At 42.8% G+C, this 21366-nt stretch overlaps 1 protein-coding gene across 1 annotated transcript in view; it reads right to left on the reverse strand.

Moving 5' to 3' along the window:
* Window positions 1-18489, reverse strand: part of LOC138961335 (alpha-actinin-4-like) — a 38675-nt gene extending 20186 nt beyond the window's left edge. The window contains exon 1 of the mRNA XM_070332936.1: window positions 18426-18489. Coding sequence (XP_070189037.1) covers window positions 18426-18489 — 64 coding nt within the window. The remainder of the gene's footprint in view (window positions 1-18425) is intronic.
* Window positions 18490-21366: the final 2877 nt, after the last annotated feature.

Here is a 21366-nt window from a genome sequence, read left to right on the forward strand (position 1 = left end):
TGCTTTGATTGCAGCCAAACGACTTGCTCTACGGGGCTGAAAATAAAGTGGAAGACACTTTGAGATATAAGGAATTGGATAGGCCATCATACGAGAAGGTGTAGAAATCTGCATGCTGGCAGCTTTAAAGTGTTACAGCGACATCAGAAAGCTCTAAAAGCTTTGGTTTTTTTTTAAATGCATGATTTTCATAGTTTGTCACTTTAGACAATTTTTGTAATAATTAATTTGATCGGGAAAAAATAGTGTAATACGTGTATACAAATAAGAAAATTTTTGAATCACATTTTTGCTATCCTTGATGAGAAGCGAGTTGAAATGTGCCTAAATAAAGTCACACCTTAACATTTTTTAGTTTTTGCCCACTAAGGCATTTGCAACATGAAATTTCAGTATTTTTTAAGTTTTTACCCCCCCCCCCCCCCCCCAAAATGACATGTTTTAACAATTCGAAGTTTTTGTCTAAACATGAAATGACATTCTAAGATCTGAAAGCTTTTTTTTTTTTTTAAATGCAACGTCATGAATAATATTTTCAATTTTTTGCATTAAAGAAGCTGGCAAGCACACCCTTTCGAATATAGCGGAAGTAGATTCGACCCTAAATGCTTAAGTACTTAGGCCTTAAACTGAACTACGTGTTGACAGAATATTTTAATATAAGTGCAGTTTATATTTCAAAGTTTGGAGTCGTAGATCATTCTTTTTGGATGCAAAATGACTAACATGTATCAGTGAAATTTGTTGTTTAATTCTGCAAGCAAATGTGTGTGCTGTTATTGCATTATTTGAAAAAAAAACGCACAGAAAAAACACTATTTTTGACGACTCACTGCAGTTATCCCAGGTGCGGTTAGATAGACGCGCATACATGTAAGTACAGTTTATTTTCTAGGTTTGGTATCGTAGATAATTTTTTTGGAATGCAATGTGACAAACATGTATTGATACAGTTTGTTGTATAATTTTGCAAGTGAATATGTGTTTATTGGCTGCATGTTTCACTAAAACGCAGTAAAATAAAAACTTTTTCGTTGCTTTTGTTGTTTCCTTTGATTGCAGCCAAATGACTGAAAATTAAGTGGAAGACACTTTGAGATATAAGGAATCGGATAGGCCATGACACGAGAAGGTGTAGAAATCTGCTTGCAGACAGCTTTAACATGACATCACATATTGATATATTTTTTAAGTTTTTGCATATTACCCCATTTTTGAGGTCACGTTTTAACTTTGGTTAAGTGTTTGCCCACAACTGACATTAGATTACATTTAAACATTTTACATTATTTTTCTAGCACATGTTCATGTTAGTCTGCGCCATCCATTGATCACAGAACATCCACATAGGAAGAAAAGGTGTTTGACTACTGAAATAAAAATGTTTAGAGAAATGTAGAAAGAGGTGAACAAAATGCAAGATGATTTGGTATGGAATTTAGTTGTATACGTGAATGAGGTGTGAAACGTATGCAGAAAGGAAGATGTTTATTTGCGATGAAAGAAAATAGATATAATAACTTCAATTCATACTGTAGTAAAAAAACAAAACAAAACAAAAACAACCAGTAATCAGCCAATCAATTTCAAATGTTCATTCAACAGTAACCATATACATTCGACAATGGTCCTCTGTAAATAAAAATTAAAAACAAATCTGCTTGGACAGAATTGTTGTTATTTTTGGGAATAAGAAAATATCAACTATCTTGAGATGCATCCTCTTGCACAAAAATAATGCAAGTTAAGGAGTTACGTCCATATGCGTAAAAAGTTAAGATGAATATATGGATCAACAATTACCTCCCCTACTTGCATTATATTTGGGCAAAGCTATAGGAATAGTGTAATGATATTTTAAAATAATTGTCACATTGCCTTAAACATTTGGATTTTGACATGGAGTATTTTACGTAATGTGTACATTTTAGACATGGCAACTGAAGGAAAAAAAAGTGGAGAAAAAAAACCTAACATTTTGTGGGACAAATTTTGTAAGTTGGGTGACGAAACCATGTAAACTTTTCCTTCACAACAGACAAAATTAAGAGGTTTTTCTTTTAACAAACACAAAGAAATATGTCTTTACCTTCGAACAAGCACAGAAAGTATGTGTTTTTGTTCATAAGACCATACATTTTGTTGTTGTGGAGATATGGATTCAACTGCAGAAAATGTGAAACTTTGCTAACAATTCCCATACCTGACATTTTAAAAGTCTAAAAAGTGCCTCCCACTAGCTTGTCACCAAATAAACAAAGTAGTTGTAACAAAATTGCAGATTAATAAAAAAAAATAGTTCAATCAATAGTATATGTCACACCTGACATTAAACTAGTAATTTCCATCACTATCCTTTTCAGGCATTAAAAATAGTTCAAAGCAGCTATAGCCCCACATGGAAGTAAGAGGCTCATTCACAAGCTAGTTAAAAGCTTTTCATTCTTTTTGTTTTTCTCAAAAGAAAGTTCATAGTATGACAACAGTATTCACAGCAGGCAGTTTTAAATCACGCAAGGGTCATTCTCAAGGTGTGTTCACGAAATACATTGTAATTTTAAACAGAGACAATTATCAGTTCACGCTTGAAGATGATTTTACTGACCAAGTTTCTCCCCATATATTTCATAACTCTGCAGGTGAAAATGGGAATACCAGCACAGAATGACTGTCAGTGAACATTTAATACCAACACTTCAAACTACATCACTCATCATAAAACAGAAGCTGTGACTTGGATTTAAATGAAAATCAAAAAGTGGAAAAACTCATACTCTGATAATTGTTGTCCAAGTGTTTCAAACTACATCACTCATCATAAAACAGAAGCTGTGACTTGGATTTAAATAAAAATCAACACGCGGAAAAACTCATACTCTGATAATTGTTGTCTAAGTGTTTGTGTGGTTAAAAAAACAAACGTACCTGATCCTGAATAAAATCAGAGCAACCCATATGATCATTAAAATGTAACCATTCACTGGTCCATAGGTATACTCTTTTCAAAAAGGAGATGGGTATGGAAGAGGCAGTGCTTCTGTTAGTGATTCAAAGTGCCAGACATCCCATCCTAGTGCTGTGATATGGATATAAATTATATATATATTCAATATTTCATGGAAGCTTACTAATATTTGCATGCAAACATACTGTGACAGTACTAATACAGTAAAAGCATTATTGAGGGTGAACAGCCTGCTTTACTTGGTTTCAGTGAGGAGTAACAATACTAACAATAACAATAACATGCCTAAGTTGTGAAATGTAAGTACTTAACCCCCCCCCCCCCCCCCGGACACTGGCAAAATTCCAGCAGAATGTCCCCCACCTTCGCTGACGATTATCCACAGTTTATACAGGAAGTGTGCAGGTAGGTTGTCTGCCTCTGTGTCGGTTTTACCTCCGCGGTGTAACTTGGCATATAACATCAAACATCACGTTAATCAACTGAATTGTGTGGCATTATACCTATGCGATTCATGTCACATTAGAAAAACTGCCGTAACGCAATAAAATTCCTGAGATGTTAGTATTATGCATAACACGGTAAAACATCGAGTTTTGGTGTCTGCGTTTTGGACGTTTTCGCTGGGATTACGGAGGGCTATTCACATCGTGTTAAACAAGTTGTCGCAGTGAGCAAAACACCAGATAACGTCTGGAATTATGACAAGTTATTGCAGTGACTTAAACTCGAAGTTAGCTGTTGGTTTTGATGTGTTTCACTGCGTTTTCGTCTTGCTTTTGTTTCATAATGTTGTTGCTGTTGTTGTTACTGTTGGGAGCTATACATCACATTTTTGTTCCCCGAAAAAGATATTCTTGATTAATATCAGGACGCAAACCATCCCCTTTACTTCACACACACACACACTCACACACACACACACACACACACAATCTACTCCTCAGTTTGCAGCGTGGCTTCGACAGCGAGTTTGCCCGTACCCAAGGGGAGTAACTCGAAATAACTCAGCGCGCGGTCTGTAAAAGGCCCTAATAGAAATCACCCGCTAGGTACACGCGCACTCAAGTTAACCTCTGCTTTGACCTGTGGCTGTGTGCCAAGAGAGAGCAGAACACACACGCCGTAGACCAGATAAATAGGTGCTTGATTTTGGTATTTTGATTTTACATAACATTAAACCTTTCTTGGGGTTCATGGTCATGGCAACAGCCATAATAATATTATATCATGTATAATATTACATTTCAGCATATGTGAATTACATGTCATCATAACAAACTGTCATACATTTTTATTCCTCATCATTCAGTTTCTGATTGATCACAACCAAACCTACTATCAGTGGACACATCCAAATGCAAGCGCCTGTTCTTGACAAATTGCCACAGTGACTGATCTAAAAATATAGGTCCTTTGCCGCCACGGACACTGTTTGGCCTGTAGGTAAAATGTACAATGTATTTTCTGAGCTTTTTTTCTTTTTTTCTTTTTTTTAACATAACAATGTTTAATGTTACTGTATGTTTGAAAGACCATGGTCACATTTGTAAAACAAATGTTAAATTAAAAAATAAATAACATTTTGGTTCATGATTTTTTCCTACACCTGTGCTAAAACTAAGAAGTAAAAATGTCGGTATATAAGTCACTCAAATACTTCAAAGTAAGAATGGTTAGATTTTGTTGCGGTTGACCCTGCACTGTTCGACCTACGATGTTTTTGTTGAACAATTTTGTCCAACAAAAAAAAAGTAAGGGCAGTAACTCAAGACGTAAATGTGGCAGTGTCCCATAGGCAACCGCAGAGTTATCCTGTCCATAGGCAAGCGCTTACTTGATCCCAATTACTAGGCGTCTCCGGACGCCTAGAACAACTGGAATTAAAAAAAATGAAATCCAGGGAAACACATTTATGCCCGCTCAATTCTCGGTGATAACAGCTTCATATCACTAACCCCCAACCCCGTGGACTGGGTCAAAGCTCTCAAGCTGTCGCTAATCCTCTCAATGCACAGAACAGCCTTGACACATTCGAACCGTAAAAACTCAAGTGCTGAGTGATTCAACAATGATCTTTTGTGTTGTGTTGTAAGGTGGGGCAGGTTCACGTCCCTCTGTCATCAGACAGAGTCCGACAGACGGGTGTCACGTGCTGAGTCAGCATTTGCAATCACTTTGCACTGTGAGGACTGCGCCAAGTCAATAGACGAATTTCGAAAATAACTCTGTCAGTTTTGTATGGGTTGTGAAAGAGTGAATACCCTTGCTTTCGGGTACTTCAGTTTGGAATTCGCTTCCATCATCCTTTAAGCACTTAAAGTCATTAAAAAGTTTTAAAAAATGTGTTAAAAACCACTTAATGTCTGAGTAGTTTAACGCCTTTTGATTTACCACACTTATAGTATTACGCCAAACATATGCTGTGCATTGTATGTTCTGAACATATTTTTGTTGTACTATTGCTACATGTTCGATTGCTGCCAGCCTGTATTTATAATTACCTGCATAGTATGCATTTGATATTATGAATAACCACATAATTATGTATGCTCTTCATGCCTCATCTTCATCATCATCATTATCATCATCATCATCGTCATCATCATCATCATCGTCATCATCATCATCGTCATCTTTATCATCACGTTAAGAATATCTGTAAAAAGCTGTCAAGCAATCTCCATCTCCTATCTAAACTAAAACCCTTTGTAGACAAGGAGGGACTGAAAATGTTTTACGTGGCACACTGTCTATCATATATTAATTATGCCTCCACGGTATGGTGCGGTGCCAGTGAAAATATAATGAAAAAACTAAACTCCTTGCACAGAAGAGGTGCTAAGCTTATTGTAACCAATCCTTATCTGTCCACGTCAGAAAAGTTGAAGGTAGCCAATATTCTTCCACTTCAACAGCAGTTTGATTACAACACCTTAATTCTAATGTACAAGGCGCTCGATGAGCTGGCCCCACCATACCTAAATGCATTCTTGACTAAAGCTTCCGAGCGTTATGTGTCAAACAAATCTATATATATATTACCAAGGACTCGCATAGATCTATACAAAACTAGCTTTGCTTTTGTGGGACCTTCACTGTGGAACTCTCTTCCTTCGAATGTACAAACGCGCCGTTCATTGAACGCATTCAAAACCTCCCTCAGGAAACACATACTGAGGTCTTCATAAGTTACGCTGCCGGTATTGTAGCTAGCTTTGTTAATTATAATTATTTTATTACTCTGAAATATTGACTGCTGCATGCCTACATAATGCTAAATCTACCTGTCTTGGTAGGCTCACTGTGTGCTTGTTGAATGGCACTTAGTTGTGTGTATATTATTATTAGTATTATATGTGTTCCTCCTTGTGCGTCTGCGTGTGAGTGCGCAAATGTGATTGCGTAATTAATGTTCCATTCTGTAATTGCTTTATTGATGTTCCATTCATGTATTTTCTACTACTTTTCTCATTTATTATTACTGTATGCTTGATGTTTCTATGATTCTAGTCGGGCGCACGCGTGAATATGTGTTTGTGTGAATGTAAAGGGCACATTGTAAGATTAAGCCTATGGCCTAAAATGTCTACCCTTTATGTGAATAAAATGTTCTAAGTCTAAGTCTAAGTCTCTCTCTCTGTCTCTCTCTCTCTTTGCCTGTCGGCGTCTGTCTGTCTAGTGTTTGTCTGTCTCTGTCTCTGTCTCTGTGTCTCATCTCTCTCTCTGTCTCTCTCTCTGTCTCTCTGTCTCTCTGTCTCTCTCTCTGTGTCTCTCTCTGTCTCTCTGTCTCTCTGTCTCTCTGTCTCATCTCTCTCTCTCTCTCTGTGTCTCTGTCTCTCTGTCTCATCTCTCTCTCTCACTCTGTCTCTGACTGTCTCTGTCTTTCTCTCTCTCTCTCTGTCTCTCTGTCTCATCTCTCTCTCTGTCTCTCTGTCTCATCTCTCTCTCTCACTCTGTCTCTGTCTCTCTCTGTCTCTTTTCCCTCTGTCTCTATCTGTCTCACTGTTTCTGTCTCTGTCTCTGTCTCTCTGTCTCTCTGTCTCTCTCTCTCTCTCTCTCTCTCTCTCTCTCTCTCTCTCTCTCTCTCTCTCTCTGTCTCTCTCTCTCTCACTCTGTCTCTCTGTCTCATCTCTCTCTCTCACTCTGTCTCTGTCTCTCTCTGTCTCTCTGTCTCATCTCTCTCTCTGTCTCTCTGTCTCATCTCTCTCTCTGTCTCTCTGTCTCGTCTCTCTTTCTCTGTCTCTCTCTCTCTGTCTCTCTGTCTTATCTCTCTCTCTCTGTCTCTCTGTCTGTCTCATCTCTCTCTCTGTGTGTCTCTCTCTCTCTGTCTCATCTCTCTATCTCTCTCTGTCTCGTCTCTCTTTCTCTGTCTCTCTCTCTCTGTCTCATTTTTCTCTGTGTGTGTCTCTCTCTCTGTCTCATCTCTCTCTGTCTCATCTCTCTCTGTCTCTCTCTCTCTCTGTCTCATCTCTCTCTGTCCCATCTCTCTCTGTCTCTCTCTCTGTGTCTCATCTCTCTCTGTCTCATCTCTCTCTGTCTCTCTCTCTGTCTCATCTCTCTCTCTCTCTGTCTCTCTCTCTGTCTCATCTCTCTCTCTCTGTCTCTCTCTCTCTCTCTCTGTCTCATCTCTCTCTGTGTGTCTCTCTCTCTCTGTCTCTCTCTCTCTCTGTCTCTCTCTGTCTGCCTGTCTCTCTCTCTCTCTGTCTCTCTGTCTCGGTCTCTCTCTCTGTCTCTGTCTCTCTCTCTGTCTCTCTCTCTCTCTGTCTCTCTGTTTCATCTCTCTCTCTCTCTGTCTCTCTCTCTGTCTCTGTCTCTCTCTCTGTCTCTCTGTCTCTGTCTCTCTGTTTCATCTCTGTCTCTCTCTCTGTCTCTGTCTCTGTGTCTCTCTCTCTCTCTGTCTCTCTCTGTCTCTGTCTCTCTGTCTCATCTCTCTCTCTCTGTGTCTCTCTCTCTGTCTCTCTCTCTGTCTCATCTCTCTCTCTCTGTCTCTCTCTCTGTATCTCTGTCTCATCTCTCTCTGTCTCTCTCTCTGTCTCATCTCTCTCTCTGTCTCTCTCTCTGTCTCATCTCTCTCTGTGTCTCTGTCTCTCTGTCTCATCTCTCTCTCTCTCTCTGTCTCTCTGTCTCATCTCTCTCTCTCTCTCTCTCTGTCTCTGTCTCTCTGTCTCATCTCTCTCTCTTTCTGTCTCTCTCTGTCTCTCTCTCTCTGTCTCATCTCTCTCTCTCTCTCTGTGTCTCATCTCTCTGTGTCTCTGTCTCATCTCTCTCTCTCTGTCTCTCTGTCTCATCTCTCTCTCTCTCTCTCTCTCTCTCTCTGTCTCATCTCTCTCTGTCTCTCTCTCTCTGTCTCATCTCTCTCTGTCTCATCTATCTCTCTGTCTCTGTCTCTGTGTCTCTCTCCCTCTCTGTCTCATCTCTCTCTGTCTCTGTCTCTCTCTCTGTCTCATCTCTCTCTCTGTCTCTCTCTCTCTGTCTCATCTCTCTCTGTCTCTCTCTGTCTCTGTCTCATCTCTCTCTGTCTCATCTCTCTCTCTCTGTCTCTGTCTCACTATCTCTCTTTCTTCCCCCGCCCCTACCCACCAGCAGTATAATGTTCAAGTGTTGTCGTGTAAAATCCTCAACTGTAAAAAGCTATAAGTGTTGACTTTGGGCGAGTGCCGTCAAACAAACTCTCCAAGCCCCACTGATAGCAATAATAGTTTTTGCACTCGAATTCTTCGCGTGACTCCAGAGAACGATAAAACAATGTTAGCTCTGGGGCTTTTTATAAGTGCCTTGTGAAATGTGATTGAGATGTTAGCAAAGTGTTGAAATAAGGACGGTATGATGTCAGTGCGGGTATGTGTGTGCGTGTACATAGATGTGTGTATTTGTGTGTGTGTATGTGTGTGTGTGTATGTGTGTGTGTGTGTATGTGTGTGTGGGTGTGTATGTGTGTGTGTGTGTATGTGTGTGTGTATGTATTTGTGTGTGTGTGTGTGTATTTGTGTGTATGTGTGTGTGTATGTATGTGTGTGTGTATGTGTGTATCAGTGTGTGTGTGTGTATGTGTGTGTGGGTGTGTATGTGTGTATGTGTGTGTGTGTGTGTGTATGTATTTGTGTGTGTGTGTATGTGTGTGTATGTGTGTGTGCGTGTATGTATTTGTGTGTGTATGTGTGTGTGTATGTATTTGTGTGTGTGTGTGTGTATGTGTGTGTATGTGTGTGTGCGTGTATGTACTTGTGTGTTTATGTGTGTATGTATTTGTGTGTGTGTGTGTGTGTGTGTGTGTGTGTGTGTGTGTGTGTGTGTGTGTGTGTGTGTGTGTGCAAGCCGGAGTGGGGGTGCGATTAAGGCACACAATGCCAAGAGAGCGATAGAGATAGACGTAAGACATTTTATTGAATAAACACACACGGTTCATTTTAAAGGGGGAGGGAGGGGGTAGGGGGTAGTCGAACTCCGCGATTTTCTTGAGAAGAAAGCAAAATAATGCATCGTTCTTGACGCGTCTGACTCAGATGCAAAGTCAGGAAATGACAGTTCACGGTTTTTGTTATGGCATTTTGCAACACTGCCTGCTGTTTAGTTAGAAGAGTCAGTCTGGCATGGCACGGAGGTAGCACTGTACCAGTGTCGACACAACATGAAGGTCAGCAGTTATGTGGTCGATTTCTTCTTGAAAGGCGTTGCGGTCGACTTGGGCCAGGCGCCGGACACACAGGGGCGTTTCCTCCTGATCTAGTCATCTCATTAGTCCCATCCTTGTCTGGACTGGCCCGCACTGACCATCACAGACCCCTGACCTTTCACAGAATGACCCCTTGACCAAGACCTTTTGTGATCAACCCTTCTTCAGTTGAGCTGTTGCCGAGTGGAGACTCAAGTCTTTGCTGGTTCCTTCTTCGCTGTGTGACCGAGACTGGTGCAATGTTGCTGTTCGCCACGTTCATACCATCTTGCTGCCAGATCGTGTGTTTTCTACAGTGTCTAGTAGTGCTGACCGACACTGCTTTCAACATTGCATTGCCTTGAAGCAAAGATCTTCCACTCAGATACGCTACGCTAGAATTAGTCAAATATATGTATTTGCTTGAAACTCGTGTCCAAGTGCTTTGCTACCATTGAAAGGTGCACGAAAACAAAGGAACCAGAACAAAGCGTAAAATAGGCCATCTTCAATACAACTACCATCAAGTGCTACACAAACCGATAAGCTTAAACACAATGAAGAAGAACGCCAATGATAACTTGTAAAACTAAAACACAAAGGGACGTAAGAGCTCTAAGTATACAGCGCTTGCGTCCCTTTGTTTCATCAATTTTTACAAAAACAAGCATAAACCGATCGTGACAAACATAATCTGCGCCGCTGGTTTTGTGGGGAAGCTAGGGTGTTAATGGATGACAACACCAATTGCTGTGGACGCTAATTCACGGTCGATGGTCGTCTTCCACTGAGAGAGTGCAATAACGAATGGACTGAACGCACCTCGGGAGACAACATCTCGTCCTTGTCTTAAATTGAGTACTCCGCACAAAGGCCTAAAGGAGTAAACAAAATAAATACAAGTGTCGTTTTATTTGGTTGTTGTTTTGTGTGTGTGTGTGGGGGGGGGGGTGTTCTATAAATACCTGTTGGTACGGCTGTCCCTCAGAGTTTTAGATGAGCAGTTACAAAACAACAGCAACTAAAACGACACTTACATTTGTTCTCCAGCAATTAATACGGTCATTCTATTTCACGGTGTTTACATGAAAAAGAAATTAAAGCATTATTACAACAGAGGTGAGATATATATGTACAATCTCTGCTTACAATGGCACATTCTCGGAAAGATTGCTTACGTAGTGTTTTCATCGCCGACAATTGAAGATAGTTATGTTTAGGAATGTGGTGATGTCAGGCGCGTTCCTTCATCATCGTGACACGTCAAAGAATACTGACAAGCGGTGAGGAAAATGCCATTCCAGTGACAATGATCAATGAGTCTTCACCGACACTTGCAGTGAAACCAGAAAAACTGCGGTTATGTATTCGAGGTGTTGGTTTCAATCCCAGGGCCACATAGCAGATAATTCAAATGTGTGGGACCACCTGGACGTACATTATGTCTTGTTGTGCGTGTTTTAGAAAGTTTGTTTGTTTGTTTGTTTGTTTGTTTGTTAGTATTTTCTCTCTTGGTACTTACGAAGAGCATTTCTAAGCAACATATATTTGACAATCGGGAAAATAAAAAGGAGCAAAACTGCGCAAAATAAAACCCAAGCGCGAAGTAGCAACCAGAACCACATGAGTTTACTGTGAGTAATAATTGTCCTGCAACAATAAAGCTAAACGGCTGTTGCTGCCTTAGTGGGGATGTGACAAGAGAGCCCATCATTGACAAGAGAGCCCATCATTGACAAGAGAACCGGCACGGTTGGCCTAGTGGTAAGGCGTCCGCCCCGTGATCGGGAGGTCGTAGGTTCGAACCCCGGCCGGGTCATACCTAAGACTTTAAAATTGGCAATCTAGTGGCTGCTCCGCCTGGCGTCTGGCATTATGGGGTTAGTGCTAGGACTGGTTGGTCCGGTGTCATAATAATGTGACTGGGTGAGACATGAAGCCTGTGCTGCGACTTCTGTCTTGTGTGTGGCGCACGTTATATGTCAAAGCAGCACAGCCCTGATATGCCATCATTGACTTCATTCTTGTGTCACACACACGAGAAAGGCAGAAGACAAGGAAAGTGCACGAGAAACTCAAGAAGAGCGTCCCGCACCACAGTACAAAGAGCGTCAGTGTTGTGTGTCGGGACGAGACAGGGACAGTGTCACGGTAACAACTCGACTGTCACACTCGTCATGCCCAACAGCACTTTACACCGTGTTCAGTCATGTGGAAAATGGGTCTTGTGCATACCTTACACCTACCATTCACTGGTCTTAAAAAGGTAGACGTATGAAGCATGCAAGCACACACACACACACACACACACACACACACACACACACACACACACACACACACACACACACACACACAGAAAACACGACAGACTGGCATGCAGGTTGACAGACACATACTGTGACATAGACAGAGTCGGACGGACGCACGGATGGAGAATATAGACTGAACAGACAGACAGACAGACAGACAGACAGACAGACAGACATACAAACAGCCAGACAGTTCTGTAGAGAGCGAACACTCTGATATAAAAACAAGCTGAAGTCGGATGTGCTGGGCCTGACTTGTCAGGCGCGTAACGGCAGCACAACGCATCTACGCTCACGAGCGAACGACGAAGAAGAAGAAGCTGTAAATGCAAGTACATTACAGAAAACATAGGAACTGATCAGCTGATAACCAGAAAAAACGACAAAAAATATTCTTTCTATCTTATTAGTTTGACCCCATTAGTTTTACCCCATAGACATATTATTTGTTCATTATGATACTTGTGATCGTGCATGTTTTGTATCAATATCTCTTGTCGTCAAGCTGTACACTAACGCAACACTGCGTGTCTGCATTTACTGATCAAACTGATGCACATTTATAGAACGAACGGCAGCGGGAACAAGCCAGAGGCTATTATTCAAAACAAAAGCACTGAACCAACAAACGTGAGAACACTCCCCCATACATTGAAACAGAGACAAGCAATTGGTCAATTTGTCACATCGCTCCCCCATACATTGAAACAGAGACAAGCAATTGGTCAATTTGTCACAACACTCCCTCATACATTGAAACAGAGACAAGCAATTGGTCAATTTGTCACATCGCTCCCCCATACATTGAAACAGAGACAAGCAATTGGTCAATTTGTCACATCGCTCCCCCATACATTGAAACAGAGACAAGCAATTGGTCAATTTGTCACATCGCTCCCCCATACATTGAAACAGAGACAAGCAATTGGTCAATTTGTCACATCGCTCCCCCATACATTGAAACAGAGACAAGCAATTGGTCAATTTGTCACATCGCTCCCCCATACATTGAAACAGAGACAAGCAATTGGTCAATTTGTCACATCGCTCCCCCATACATTGAAACAGAGACAAGCAATTGGTCAATTTGTCACATCGCTCACTCTATACATCCAATTCACCTCGTCATTTATCGCATTGTAAATTATCTCCATATTTCTTGCCACTCATGACTCACTTCCCGATATTTTCACGCCAATGTGAATCACGAATAGAGGAAATTGGCATCAATGGGACAGCAATGAGGCAGCTGTGAGACCGCTATAACCGTTCAAATGCCACCAATATTGCCCAAAACGAATGACACTTAGTTACTGGGTGTGATCGCGTTTGCAGGGTGAAATTTGAGGACATAAAGAATGTTAAGGTCATCTGTTGCTGGGTGATTGTCATATTTCATGTGTATCATTTCCCTTATGAGAGAAAATTGCTCTTGCAATTATTGTCTGCGTTATGCGAGGGTATACGTGGTTAAAATATTCACACGAGCGCCTCCACCCCTTCCCAACAACACATACAAATAGTGTTAACATGCGAACACACACACACGCACGCACGTACTCACTCATTCACTCACTCACACACACACACACACACACACACACACAAACACACACACACACACACACACACATACATATACACCAGACAAACAGTCTCCCCATCTCAACGACAGGCAGTTTGAGCCATGCCTGCAGGCAAAACGACATAAAATCTCCTCCGACAATGACAGAAGACACATTTTATAGCTACTGTCTACAAGAAACTGTCTACATGTGCCGAGGGGTATGTGGTTCGCCTTTTCGGTAAATACAGTTAAATCCGACGGTATAGTGACTTGGCGATGTTATCCGATGTAGCGGTCGCACTGTTACGCTCAGATTTCTCGCCAAGCAGACATGTCCAGACGATCTATACTGAGACCGAGACGTAAACTGAAATCTGCCCTGATTCCCAACATAGCTGGGTAGAATCATAACGTTGCGATGTTCGGAAAATACCTCTGTACAGTGTGTATGGGTTGTGACAGAGTTGCTTTTCTTGGAAACATTGAGGCAAACTTTCCAGGAGACAATATGGGCCAATCACTAGCGAGCGGCGTGTCTCAAGAAGTGGTCGGCGACAGAGTTATTTCCGGAAGTTGTCCCTTCTGATCTCGACCGGCTGGGGTTAGACTGAGTTCTGATATCATCCGGATGAAGTTGGAATGTATGGTTACACCACGCTGATTCTCATTTCAGCTGGATCAAATCGGCGTTACATTTTTACCAAAATGATATTCACTGAATAGAATTAGAATTCTAACTTCACCCTGCCAAATAAACAAACCCGCGAATTAGCTGGATCAAATCAAAATTCTGATCTACTTGACTTATCAGAATTCTGATTTTGTCCAGAAACTCGTACCAGTAGAACTACCGGGTTCAGGTCGCTTGTTTATTCAATGTGGCGTACTGCTGAAGGTGCAGGAGACATGTAATCATATTGTGCATAGCTCTCACTTGCTGCAAATGTCTACAGTCTGAATCAGTGAATGCTTACGTTGCTTTGTTATTTGATCGTGTGGCTTACAAGATATCAGCATTGATTGTAAAGTTGCAACAGAAACAGATTTTTCAGAAACAAAAATCTATTGATTTCATCTCTTCGTAACGTTTTCGATTTAAACTGCCTAATCCACACAGCTTTGATCTCTCCTCTTTTTTTTTCAGACAGCCGCATCTAAGTCACTCACACCGTCAAGTCACTCACACCGTCAATTTTACATGCAAGTATCAGGATGTTCAAGCAAGTCAAGGATCAAAACTTTTGTCAAGTTTGCCTGCATCAGAGATGTCTCTGCCTGCATGCATCACGTGACCAGACCCCCCCTTCTTTCTACGCCACACTGCAGTTAATCGTTTAATTAAAGACCCCACGAACTCACCAAACCCTCAACTTCAAACGCCACGCATTCCGCCCTCAACATTTGAACTGCATCTTCCAGAAACATCGATCAAGAGCTACGATCCAACAAGCAAGGTCAGAGTTCACACGTAGCGGGGACACGGCGCCCTGGTGGACACACTGTCATTAGTTTATGCTGATAAGGTGTTAATTGGCGTGCCAGTATGCGTGTGGGATGAACGTGATGGGGCATTAACAAGGACCCGTTGAAAGGCAAGTCTCTCGCTCACAACTGCCTATATTATGAGTTTTTATTTCAGCTAAGCGGTGAGTCTACTGTGTGGTATTACACGGAGGTCGGAGGTATATCACAAACTGCCGCGCCAGTAAGTCACTAAATGAATCGCACAGCATGCAGCTTGGAACCGTGAGTCAAACAGAGTGTAAACAGCATTCAGTGTCCGTTTGAGAGGCACCGGTTAATAAGGAACCGTTGCCTTAGAATCTTTGAGCGCCAGTAGAAGAGACTTGGCGAGAAATATTCCCACAGATCCGATTTCAGGCTTGGTGCAAAAATGGTCAAACTCTACCTATCATGCTGTATGCGTCTAACATTTTGTTGAGAGGCACCTTGGAATCCCTCAAAGCCAATAGCAGAAAGTTGAGAGGCCATGCTCAGAGCCAATACTGGCAGAAAGTTGAGAGGCCATGCTCTCACAGACTCACTTTCTTCCTCAATGCAACAACGGTCACAAATATTGCGATTTTGTGTACATACATAAAACAAAGTTCTTTCCAGGGACACTAGTGTAAGCCTTGAACGCTAACATCGTGGTGGCTTCAAGGCTAAGTGGTCCAAAGTGTATACTTCGTGCTCAGTACGATAATGGTCAGCTGTACTGTAGCAATTGTGTGAAAGTCAAACCGTCACTCAGCCTAGTGGGCCAGTATAGAGAGGCTATCAGGGCTTATTGTGTGTCGGCGCACACACGTTACAAAGCACCGTTTATGAACACACAGGTAGGATAGAGAATAAACGTACACAGGAGTTGTTTGTTCGTCACACATTTCAACGGTGCCATACTGGGTGCTGAGTATCGCAGTCGAGAAGCGTGGTGATCGTAGAAAGAACTTCAATAACACGGTTCAATGAAAACTCACGAAAGAATGTGTTTGATGTCCCGAGACTTTTGCCCGTTCAGGAGTCATATCAGCTTGGCTACGAATAAGAAAGGTCACTCCTAAACCACAAGACGCTTCAACTCCCGAATTCACACACACACACACACTCACACACACACACACACACACACACACTCACACACACACACACACACACAACCTCAACGTGACACATCCATTCATAGAAGCACAATCTGGGGAAAGGGAGAGGTTGTGATCTGAACCCTTCACATCAAGGTGGCCGCTTTGTTAATACATCTCAGATCCCCCTTCACAGCCGCGGAGAGCCAGAGGAATTTGATTTGCTGGCAAAACATTGACCCAGCCCAGCGACAGCTACTTTCTATTCAAGTCAGCCTACGCCGCTACGAGCGATGCGTGGTGGAAGGCTGTGACTTGAAGATGAAACTTTTCATTGAACACTACGCCGCTACGAGCTATGCGTAGTGGAAGGCTGTGACTTGAAGATGAAACTTTTCATTGAACACTACGCCGGTACGAGGGTTGCTCAGAAAGTTGTGAAGAAAGGTGTAATGCAACTGTTCATTGTTAAAGATGACGCCGCTCCTGATTACGAGGGATGTGCAGAAAGTTGTGAAGAAAGGTGTAATGAAACTATTCATTAAATTCAATGTCAATTACGAGGGGCGCGCACTGAGAAAGTTGTTAAGAAACGGTGTAATGGAACTTTTCATCAAAGTACGGATGGCAGTACGAGGGGAGCACAGAAAGTTCCGTTAGTGCGGGAGATGAAGTGAAACTTTCTATTGAAGTCTATATATAATTATATTACACCATTACGCGGGCAGGGTGGATAAAGTCTATATTACACCATTACGCGGGCAGGGCGGAAAGTTGTGTCGGCTCGCCTTCCCGAGGTGTAATGAAGCCAGGGTGTTATCGCGGGGGGCCAGTCGTCCATTAAGGCCGTTACACCTGTTGAGGGAGGTGACTGATTACTGCGGTAAACCTGTCGTGTTCTCGCCGTAACGTTACGCGGTCATTAAAAGTCTGGAGGGCCTGGATAGCTTGTAGATTGTGGTTGTAGGTGTCGGGTTACTTCTTGTTGCGGGGGGCAGTACAGCGACACTCAATATGAGTATACTTGCAGCGGACAGGCAAACGGACAAACGGGCAAACAGGCACACAGACGGACATTACACCACACTTACTGACATACTCCACTGTTAACTATTTCAGTTACGGAGAGAGAGAGAGAGAGAGAGAGAGAGAGAGAGAGAGAGAGAGAGAGAGAGAGAGAGAGAGAGAGAGATGGGGATTCAGAGAGAGGGGGATACAGAGAGAGAGAGACACAGACAGACAGACAGACTGACAGTTCAGAAGGAGAGAGAGAGAGAGAGAGAGAGAGAGAGAGAGAGACAGACAGACAGACAGACAGACAGACAGACAGACAGTCAGAGGGAGAACTCGAACTCGAAAACTGTATTACCGAGGGATGATAGCATTACATTAGGTTCATTATTATATGGTCCTTTCTTACAGCTAGTCCCTACTATAATACACACATGAAACGAAGAACAAGTATGAAGAATAAAAAAAAGAAATCAAATAAAACACAATCATGTAGGGAAAAGTATAACAAACATTAGTGTGCTTGTGGAAGCATATTATACATTTTCTCTTTTACGCACCCTCACACACATTCGGAGAGAGAGAGAGAGAGAGAGAGAGAGAGAGAGAGAGAGAGAGAGAGAGAGAGAGAGAGAGAGAGAGAGAGAGAGAGAGAGAGAGAGAGAGCGAGACAGAGAGAGACCGACCGACCGACAGACAGACAGACAGACAGACAGACAGAGACACAGAGAGAGAGAGAGAGAGAGAGAGAGAGAGAGAGAGAGAGAGAGAGAGAGAGAGAGAGAGAGAGAGAGAGAGAGAGAGAGAGCCGCACTTTGAGAAGACCCCATTACCGGCGCTCCATTCACAAAAAGGATTCTGCCGCATGAGCAACAAATCGAGCAGAAAAGTCGGTCGTGGGTTTACGGGGGGAATGACAGACTGGGATCACAATGGACAGGGGGGGATACTGTGGCTATTCAGCATGTTTCACGGACTTTATGGCCCGAGCCGACAAGCAAAGCTCCCCCCTCTTCCTCAGCCTGGCCTCTGTCAAGGCGACCCACTGAGGCTCCTTGTGTGGGATGGCTTTCATTTCCTGCATCCTCGCTGGACACAGACTGTCTCAGTCAGACTCCTTACCGCATGCACATGTTATTCCTTACACGGATAGTTACTTCTCAGTCCTTCTGTTACTTTGAATGGACTCAACAAAGTTCAAGTAGAGTGATGCCGGACATGTAAATATACATTCCGCTCACAGAGACTGAGTCTATGCCGGACATGTAAATATACATTCCGCTCACAGAGACTGAGTCTAGATATCAGCATTAATAACTAAACAGTTGCTCACCTTTTCCTTTGTGGAACTTGAGAGTGGTTTTGTCCAGCACTGCCGGCTGCTGAAGGTACTCCATTGTGACGATAAGGTACTCCTTGTGACAACACTGGTACTCCTTGTTGCAACACTATTGATACTCCTTTCAGGCGGTAGTGTTTGACACTGTTGTTAACTAATTACACCGCGCTCCATAGCTCCTGGACTTTAGTCATCCAGTGACACTTCCCAACTAACATTGACTTCAAAATGTTCACACCTGTTCCTTCACACATCACGTACTGTCGTTACTGGAACTAGAACCCGATGCTGATCGGTTCAAACTGTGGAAAGGCGGTACTCACAAGTTTAACGACACTTCTAATCAAAGTTAAGTAAAATAAAAATAAAATAAACAATTTGACACACGCTGACGCTGACTCAAATCTTGGCCCTCTTCAGTATTGAGATTCCAGATTCAAGACATATGGTATATGAATTTTCTTAAACCAAAATAAACTGTTTTGATTAATCACAGTTAGCTAATTATACTAAGAAACGCCCGTGAGTATCAGTGAAATTTCAGCTTGACTGACTAGAGCTGATGACATGCAATGAAAACAGTTCCGTAGCACGATTTTAACTCACACACACATACATTCCCAGATATTCCAAGAATGCAGGAAGGTGCCGGTTCTACATCCCCACAATACAAATGTCACAATCCCGCAACTAAAGAACGTAACACACCGGCACCGTACAATGACTTCTCCCTGACCCACTTCACTATGACGTCCCACTGCTACCACGCAAACAGACACACTGACGTAGAATTAGCATAGATATATGCTCCCTGTACATTTATAGTGACAGTTGCCACCACACTGACAGACACACTGACGTGGATTTACGACACCCCACACTGACAGACACACCAATGCAGATTTGCAACCTTTACTCCTCTTGGCACACTCTCGGCAACAGAAGACAAGACACCGAGGCCATACATGTATACAAACACTTCCACGCGCAAGCAGACACATCGACACAGATTTACAATGTTCTCACTCGGCGAACTCTCCAAGAAGCGACAAGACACCGCGGCTTTCACGCTGACACTCGGCGAACTCTCCAAGAAGCGACAAGACACCGCGGCTTTCACGCTGACACTTCCGCACAAGCAGCAGCCAAATCGACACGGTTTACTTCTTTCTGCCTGTGCATTTTACTATGACACAATTTTACAATTTCTTGACCAATACCTTGATAAAGTCTCCAACGACGAGAGAAAAGACACAGCTATGCAACGCCAGTGACCCTACACGCCTACAATACCAAAAACACTACACTTTATCCTACATACGTGAGAGAGACACTCGTGATATCTATACGATATCACACACACTACACTATATATGACAATACCAAAAACACTACACTATATATGACACACATGTACAATTTCGTTCCCTTCATAGTCGCCAACGACGAGAGAAAAGACACAGCTATGCAATAGCAGAGACACTACACCTACAATAGCAGAGACACTACACCTACAATAGCAGAGACACTACACCTACAATAGCAGAGACACTACACCTACAATAGCAGAGACACTACACCTACAATAGCAGAGACACTACACCCACAATAGCAGAGACACTACACCTACAATAGCAGAGACACTACACCTACAATAGCAGAGACACTACACCCACAATAGCAGAGATACTACACTGTCACGATCGGGTGACAGAGACCAAGAAAGCGTCACTCAGTGGAGTGCCTGTTCTGGGTCAATGTATGATAGAAAGCGCCTGTGCGTGATATTGGACACAGCAGAGTTTTTGCTGACAGTGCTCCCGAGCACGGATGTTTTGAAACGCACGAGCTTCACAGTGCAGGTTTCTGCTGTCATAGGGCTGACTGTTTTTTTTCGCTGACAGCGCGCACGGGATTTTCAGGGATTGAGTTTCTCGTGTCTTTTTCCTGCTTGGGGAGGCAAAACTGTGTATAGCTGGACTGGTTTGGTGACAAGGTCAGTCACGTGTATTTGGCTAGGTGGTCTGTCAGAGACTCAAGGACGACACACTTGACACCCAGCGGCAGAAGGGGAAGGACCTAACACACAGTTACTAGAGTATGATGGTTTTTCACCGAGTATCATATTCGGCACTCTAGGGGAACTTCCACAAGTTATTCCTTTCCTCTGCCACGTATTTTGCTGAGGACAAGTCGTCACATTTCCTTCGTCGGCGATGGCTTTCGCATAAGGATTCGACAAGGGGTTCTGGACGTTTTGGGTCACTGTTGACGAACAGAGACTGCTCCAGGGAGGAGGCGGACTTTGCTTCCATTGAGAGTTACAATCATAGGCTTTTGAGGTAATAAATCATTATTTAACGCTGTTGATGAGTCTGTGTTGTGGAATGAAATACTCTCTGTTGTTCTTTCCAGGTTAGCGCATAATTTACTCTCTGTGACGCTAAAATACTAATCTGTATATGGTTTTTGCAGATAGGGAGAGAAGGACGGAAAATGGCTGTTGTGTTGTTGTAAAAAGTCAGTTTTGTGCAGGCCCACGTGCTCGATGAGATATTTAAAGATGACATGTTTTAAGGTGGTGGGTGAGGGGTAGCTGACATGTTTAGTGCACCGATGCTTTCTGTTTGCAGCCTTCCTTCGTTCGTTCGTTTCGTTCGTTCGTCACGTTCCCGTAACATCGGCACGGCTGACTCTGGCGGGAACTGTTGAGGCTACGCTAACCAGGAGACCGGCTAACCAGGAGACCGGCTAACCAGCGGACCGGCTAACCAGCGAACCGGCTAACCAGCGGACCGGCTAACCAGCGAACCGACTAACCAGCATACCGGCTAAGCAGCAGCAGCAGAGATAAAGCTAAGTGCACCATGTCGTACGCACCCCGTTGACCACCGTTGTCTTTTCGTATCTATGATTTCATTGGAGTAGTGACAAC

This window comes from Littorina saxatilis, linkage group LG3, assembly GCF_037325665.1.
Source record: "Littorina saxatilis isolate snail1 linkage group LG3, US_GU_Lsax_2.0, whole genome shotgun sequence".
Classification (NCBI taxonomy): domain Eukaryota; kingdom Metazoa; phylum Mollusca; class Gastropoda; order Littorinimorpha; family Littorinidae; genus Littorina; species Littorina saxatilis.